This window comes from Notolepis coatsorum (assembly GCF_963971535.1).
Source record: "Notolepis coatsorum genome assembly, chromosome: 12".
NCBI classification, from domain to species: domain Eukaryota; kingdom Metazoa; phylum Chordata; class Actinopteri; order Aulopiformes; family Paralepididae; genus Notolepis; species Notolepis coatsorum.
This window is the reverse complement of record NC_140176.1, coordinates 72,922,588-72,930,281: the sequence shown is the minus strand read 5'-3', so window position 1 is coordinate 72,930,281 and position 7,694 is coordinate 72,922,588. Positions and strand designations below refer to the sequence as shown.

Genomic DNA, 7,694 nt, shown 5'->3' with positions numbered 1-7,694 from the left:
TCAGCGTGCGTGTCGTGTATGTGCTTGTGTGTGCTTGTGTGTGGATAGTTCAGTTTCTGTGTCTCTCAATGTTCATTGTTCAAGGCTCTGATGGCCTGGGGGAAGAAGCTTAGCCTCTCCGTCCTAGTAGCTGGGGTTCGCAGGCGTCTGCCTGACCTCAGCAGCTGGAACAGGCTGTTATTGGGGTGGTGGGGGTCTTTCATTATCCTGCAGGCTCTGGATTTGCACCTCTTGTTGTATAGAGCCTGCAGGGGAGGTAGCGCAATACCCGTGGTACGCTCGGCTGAGCGCACCACTCTCTGTAGGGCCTTCTTGTCCTGTGCCGTGCTGTTCCCATACCAGGCAGTGATGTTTCCGGTCAAGATGCTCTCTACAGCTCCTGAGTAGAAGGACTGGAGTATCTTCCCCGATACTCTGAACTTCCTTAACTGTCTCAGGTGGTAGAGGCGCTGCTTCGCTTTCTTTACTACTGTGTCTATGTGTGTTGACCATGTCAGATCCTCTGAGATGTGGACCCCCAGGTACTTGAAGCTGCTCACCCTGTCCACGGTAGCCCCGTTAATCATCAGTGGTGTGTGTGTCTCCTGCTGTCCTCTCCTATAATCCACGATCAGCTCCTTGGTTTTACCAATGTTCAGGAGCAGGCTGTTGTCCTGGCACCAACGTTCCAGTACCTCAACCTCCTCTCGGTAGGCCTTCTCGTGGATGGATATGGGTCTAGGAGTGATAGGGTGAAGATGTGTAGATTGAGGCTGGGACACTGTGGGTTGAACAGTACCTTGTGCATTGTGGGAAAACATCCAGATGGGGGGTGTGAATGTGGAGAGACTGAAACTGTCGGGCATGTCTTCCTAGAATGTGAAAGGTATAGGAAAGAGAGGGAAATCTTTTATAAAAGTCTGGTAGAGTTGGGAGTCTCTTCCTTCTCTCTTAAATCTTTCTTTGGCATGGATAATGAGAACCACCAGCTGATCACAGAGGCAGTGCTGACATTTCTGCATGCTTCAGAGTTGTACCAGAGGATATAGCGTTATTGTATTTATTAGTATTGGACAGGCAAGAGGAGCAGAGAAGAAGGAGACAGTGTGTTTTGAAGATGAGAAGAAGAAGAGGGTAAACAATCAAAAGTTGGTTTACCAGAGGTCTAACTATGGCACACCACTAGCGTAGTATAAGAACTGAGGAGGGCAGAAATACGCCTGCGTTAAATTCAGTTGAAGAAAGAAGAAGAAGAGCTCATCAAAAGAATTGCGAGGGGCAGTAATACGCCACGATGCGTCTACACTGCCGGAAATTCTAAAGAAGAAGAAGAAGAAGAAGAAGAACAGGCAGTGTATCTTGAAACAGGCCTGAACAGGACTGAAGCCTGCATTTCTCAACCAACGACCATTTTAGATAGACCTATCACTAAAGTCTGTCTTCTCGAAGAAGCTGCATGAGGCGGTGGTAAAGACCGTCCTCCTACGGTGTGCCATGTACTAGTGACCTCTGGCACCAGGTATTGGTTATCCAGCAGCAGAGATACTTATCAGTTAAAATAGTGTTTGGTTTACCTCCTTGTTTTTTTGTTGTTAGTAATCTCTAGATTAGAAGTACAATTAGGGGCCGGTGTAGGAGCCAAAGCTATATATTTAGGTTATTGTATTATATGAATGTTTATATGTTTATTTTTATAACCTTACGTTGAAACGGCATTAGGAATATTGATTGGATTTAGATAAAGTCATTGAACTGTCTTATTTGTCATAATAGAACATTCTAGAACATTTGTGATGTCACAGTATGATGTCATGACAGAACGTTCTGGAACATTTGTGATGTCACCGTATGATGTCATAACCGATCATTCTAGAACATTTGTGTATCTATAATAGTCCACAATTCTCAGAGAGATGAGATGATGTTTGGATTGTGATTGTATGACAAGAGGAGCAGAGAAGGAGACAGACAAAAGGAGCAGAGAAGAAGGAGACAGAGACGATAGTAATGTGTTTTGAAGATGAGAAGACGAAGAAGAGTGTAAACTAGATTGTAGTTAGGCAGCAATACGCCGAAAGGTGTCTAGACTGCCGAAAATTCACGAGAAGAAGAAGAAGAGGATCAGAGGGAGAATTGTGGGTGTAGTATAAGAACTGAGGAGGGCAGTAATACGCCATGTTGCGTTTACACTGCCGGAAAATATAAAGAAGAAGAAGAACAGGCAGTGTATCTTGAAACAGGCCTGAACAGGACTGTAGCCTGCATTTCTCAACCAACGACCATTTTAGATAGACCTATCACTAAAGTCTGTCTTCTCCAAGAAGCTGCATGAGGTGGTGGTAAAGACCGTCCTCCTACGGTGTGCCATGTACTAGTGACCTCTGGCACCAGGTATTGGTTATCCAGCAGCAGAGATACTTATCAGTTAAAATAGTGTTTGGTTTACCTCCTTGTTTTTTTGTTGTTAGTAATTGTCTCTAGATTAGAAGTACAATTAGGGGCCGGTGTAGGAGCCAAAGCTATATATTTAGGTTATTGTATTATATGAATGTTTATATGTTTATTTTTATAACCGTACGTTGAAACGGCATTAGGAATATTGATTGGATTTAGATAAAGTCATTGAACTGTCTTATTTGTCATAATAGAACATTCTAGAACATTTGTGATGTCATGACAGAACGTTCTGGAACATTTGTGATGTCACCGTATGGTGTCATAACCGAACATTCTAGAACATTTGTGTATCTATATATAGTCCACAATTCTCAGAACAGGCAGTGTATCTTGAAACAGGCCTGAACAGGACTGAAGCCTGCATTTCTAAACCAAGGTGCCAAGCCTACCGTTTTGCTGTGGAAAGAGCCGGCAAGTTGATTTACGGCTTTCCAGTGTGGAGGAATTTTCATGTGTCGAGTCGGCAGGGATTTTGGAGAGTGGGAAATACAGTTTTCTTACCTTGTAGTAGTAACATGAATATTTAGGAAAATAGCTTTAGGACCACTTCCGTAAAGAAAGACTTTGCTGTGGAAGAGAAATAAACCATTTGGATATCTTTGTTTTACACTGGAGCGGCTGTGGACATTATTTTTCTTCATCAACGAACGTTGGCTCGCGCTCCGCTCCAACGAAGTTAGTCCTGTTATCTGAACGGGACTTTTTTGAACAAGACTGAACAGATCAACTGTTAAACAACAGATTGAAACCATTTCTCAAACAAGATGCCTCGCCTACCGTTTAGCCATTTAAAGACATTGATCATGGATATGAGGAACGCTGACGACACCTGGCCCAGTTCCAGACCTCAGATCATGAGGAACTCGGTGGAGGAGCAGGACTCGTACCGTGTCCAGCCTGGTGTCTGTGGTCTGACCAACCTGGGGAATACCTGCTTCATGAACTCAGCTCTACAGTGTCTTAGTAACATCCCTCCCCTGACAGAGTATTTCCTGCGTAACTTGTACCTGGAGGAGTTGAACATCACCAACCCTCTGGGTATGAAGGGAGAGATAGCAGAGACGTACGCTGATGTTATTAAACAGATGTGGTCTGGAAGACACTATTTTGTGGTGCCGCGCATCTTCAAGACCAAGGTGGGACACTTTGCCTCTCAGTTCCTGGGTTACGAGCAGCATGACTGCCAGGAGCTGCTCTCTTTCCTGCTGGACGGACTGCAGGAAGACCTCAACAGATGCAAGAACATAGAGTACATAGAACAACGGGACGCAGACGGACGTCCCGACCAGGAAGTGGCGGAGGAGGCATGGCGGAACCATCGTCGCCGTAACGACTCAGTGATCGTCGACACATTCCACGGCCTCTTTAAGTCCACGCTGGTCTGCCCAGAGTGCCAGAAGGGCTCTGTGACCTTCGACCCCTTCTGTTACCTGAGTGTTCCGCTCCCCGTCAGTAAGGACAGAGTCATGGAGGTTTTCTTTGTCTCTCTGGACCCAAATGCCAAGCCTTTAAAGCATCGTGTGGTGGTCCCTAAAGCAGGCAAGGTATCTGACCTCTGCTCTGCCCTCTCAGTGATGACCAGCGTGCCAGCCGGCCAGATGGTGGTAGCAGACGTGTTCAACAATCAGTTCAATCAGATCTACCACGTTGACGAGGCCCTCAGCTGTATTCTGGACAGCGATGACATCTTTGTTTATGAGTTGAGTAGAGGTTGTGTGGAGGAGGATGGAGAGGAGGTGGTGTTGGCTCTCTACCTGCGGGAGCGTTTTCACTACAGGGACTATGGCTCTGGGACCTCCCTGTTCGGACTGCCTCTGCTGATGGCTGTACCTCGCAGCCGGTGTAACACAGAGGCTCTGTATGCCATATTCCTACAGAGACTGGCACGCTATGTACGACCCCCTGACCCTTCGGATGAGGTGGAGGAAGAGGAAGAGGAAGAGGAAGAGGAAGAGGAAGAGGAAGAGGAGGAGCTGTATAAGACTCAGACCAACGGTGTCAGTGACGATGAGGGGGAAGAGGATGGGGAGAGAGCAGGCCCCTCCCACAGAGACAACTGCTGTGGTGACGGACAGGCTGACAGCCAACCAGATGGCTCTGCTATAACCAAGCCCCACCCTGATCCCACCAAAACTGGGCCCTCACTGGAGCACGCCGAGCAGGAGGCCAATAACGTGACGAGGATGGAAGACAGCCCTTCCTCCTCTGCCATCTGCACCACTAGCGCCACCGCTAGCACCAGCACGGACACCATTGCTAACACTAGCAGTAACTCCACGGCTGCAGCTAACGATGTTAACACGAGCGGGAATGCTAACGCTATTTCTAGCGCAGTACCATTCATAGACCTAAAGGGGGCAGAGTGGCAGTCTTGCGAAAATGACGAGGAGGAGGAGAAGAAGGAAGAGGCCTGTTCTCCCGGCCCGCTAGCCAACGAGCAGCCGGCTAAGAGGAAGGTGTGCAGCGGTAAAAGGAAGAGGTGTCTCTTCTCCATCCAGGCGGTGAACTCCAAGGGAACCACAGAGCGAGGGATGGGTGAAGGAGGGAGCGCCTTCTCCTTCAGCTCTCAGCCGTACGTGGCCATAGACTGGGACCCTGACATGAAGAAGAGGTTCTACAATGAGAATGAAGCTGAGATATACGTGAAACATTCCAGCATGGAGGTTCCTCAGCAACACACCACGGTTCAGCTGCAGGAGTGTATCCAGCTGTTTACTACTGTAGAGACCCTGGAAGAGGAGAACCCATGGTATTGTCCTCTGTGTAAGAAACATCAGCTGGCCACTAAGAAGCTGGATCTGTGGTCTCTGCCAGAGGTCCTCATCATCCATCTCAAGAGATTCTCCTATACCAAGTCCTCCATAGAGAAGCTTGACAGCATCATCGACTTCCCACTGAGGGACCTCGACTTCTCTGCGTGTCTGCTGAGGAAGACCCTGACCAACAGGGAGCCTCCAAGCCGATATGACCTCATTGCTGTGTCCAATCACCGCGGAGGACGTAGAAATGGACATTATACCAGCTATGCACGGAACAAGGACGATGGCCAGTGGTATTACTTTGATGACAGCAGGGTGAGGTATGCCAGAGAGGAAGATATCGTGACCAACGCTGCCTATCTCTTGTTTTATCATCGACAAGACAAAATCCGACAGCCGATTGGGGCCACCATTGACATCCAATAGTAATGCTAACAATTGCTAATCGTTTCTACTTCCACCATCTCAAAAACAGAATAGAACTGGAGAAAATGTTTTTTTTGCATGGATTGAAATGATTACCAGTTTGTGACAAATCAGTTATGCATCTTTAAATGGGTGGCGTGTCCCTTTTTAAGTGATTGGAATCACGTGAATTGTTAAATAGGGTGGTATTCCACTTTTAAAAGGACTAGCTGTAAAGGATAATTCTGGTTATTTCCATCCTGCAATCAACTCAAGTCACTCAGAAAAACACAAGCTGTTCATTTGGTCAAAACTTACTGTCATGAGATGATGGGAAAATAGGATTTTAACATAGGCTTAAAATAACTGGAATTATCCTTTAAGGTAAATACATAAATTATGAACGACTGAAGCCTTACTAACTCAAATATTTCCTTATTCTAAATATAATATGCAAATAAACACCAACAGAAATAATCTATCATGAGATTCTACAGAAATAATGTATCATAATATTATACAGAAATAATGGATCATGACATGCTACATACATAGTATATATGATTTTATGCATCATGTACTTTGGTATTTTGCCGTCAATTCACGATAAACTACATGACTATCGGTATTACTCCAGTGTCCAAGAAAGACAGCGAATGCACTACATGGTTTTGCAAAAGTTAAAAAGGTACTTGGTCCTTCGTTCTCATTTTGTGCTGAAGATGTGAGGGGGGGAAAAGTAAAGGACGACTTTTCTATGCCTTAACGCCCACAGACCTTAAGCTACTTACATTTAAAGTGATTTTTGACCTTGGTAAATGATTCCACTGTTGCACCTCTGTGGGAGTTCAGGAGCAGTCACCACCCATATTCAGCCTTATATTCAAGATGTCGAACTTGACAAGTGTGACCCTAGGTACTAGGGTACTTGGTATCCTCTCCACATGATGTGCGGTGTTACTGCAGTATTTTGCTGCCTTTAAAACTAAATATTGCCCAACATTTGCATTTCTTCAACACTAAAGGCAAATGTTAGCCATATTTTTGTATTTGCCCAGAGTGTATCTTATCATGTGAGCAGCAATGTGCAATGCTCTCCTGAATGCTAATTGTTATTCCTTCCCACTATTGTGACACCTGTCAGCATTTCCCAATACAGAATGAAATAACACAGGTCTATTTGAAACTATCCATTTGTAATGAAATGGCAAATTATCGTCCAATATCCAACCTACCATTCATTAGCAAAGTACTTGAAAAGATAGTTTCAGTTCAAATAAATTAATTTCTTGAAGAAAACAACATCTTAGAAGAATTTCAGTCGGGATTCAGAAAATATCATAGCACTGAAACTGCCCTCACCAAAATAATCAGTGACCTCAGGCTAAACTCTGACGAGAATAAGATCTCCATCCTTGTCCTGCTAGATCTCAGTGCAGCATTTGATACAATCGATCACGATATTCTAATCGATCGTCTTGAAAACCTTGTCGGTTTCTCAGAACATGTGCTAAGCTGGTTCAGAACATACATCAGAGGGAGGAAATTCTATGTTAGACTAGGAGAGCACATGTCTGATATATACGACAACAACTATGGAGTTGCACAAGGGAGTTGCTTAGGTCCTTTACTCTTCTCCCTTTACATGTTACCGCTGGGTGATATCATCAGAGAACATAATGTAGATTTCCATAGCTATGCGGATGATACACAACTGTACATATCTGCTGAACCAAATGATACAGCGATTAGCTCCATTACAGACTGCTTACTGGCAATAAATAAATGGATGAGTAAGAACTTCCTGAAACTAAATGAGAACAAAACTGAAATTCTAATTATCGGCCCCAAAACTAAAAAAGAAACGTTAATAAAGAACCTAGGAGGACTAACCCCTTGGATCAAATCTGAGGTCACTAGTCTCGGGGTTATCATAGATTCAGAACTGAACTTCAATTCTCATATTAGCAAAGTAACGAAAACATCGTTCTTCCATCTCAGAAATATAGCAAAAGTACGACCATTTATTAATCAGAACGATGCTGAGAAGCTAATTCATGCATTCATATCTAGCCGGTTAGACTACTGTAATGC

General features: G+C 44.8%; 1 protein-coding gene across 1 annotated transcript; it reads left to right on the top strand.

Moving 5' to 3' along the window:
- Positions 1-3,200: 3,200 nt before the first annotated feature.
- On the top strand, positions 3,201-5,640 carry LOC311237908 (ubiquitin carboxyl-terminal hydrolase 11-like; the record flags this gene model as incomplete). The annotated part of the gene is given in 2 exon segments (XM_084325882.1): positions 3,201-5,593; positions 5,595-5,640. Coding segments are annotated over 2 exon segments (2,439 nt in total).
- Between the last annotated feature and the right edge of the window lie 2,054 nt (positions 5,641-7,694).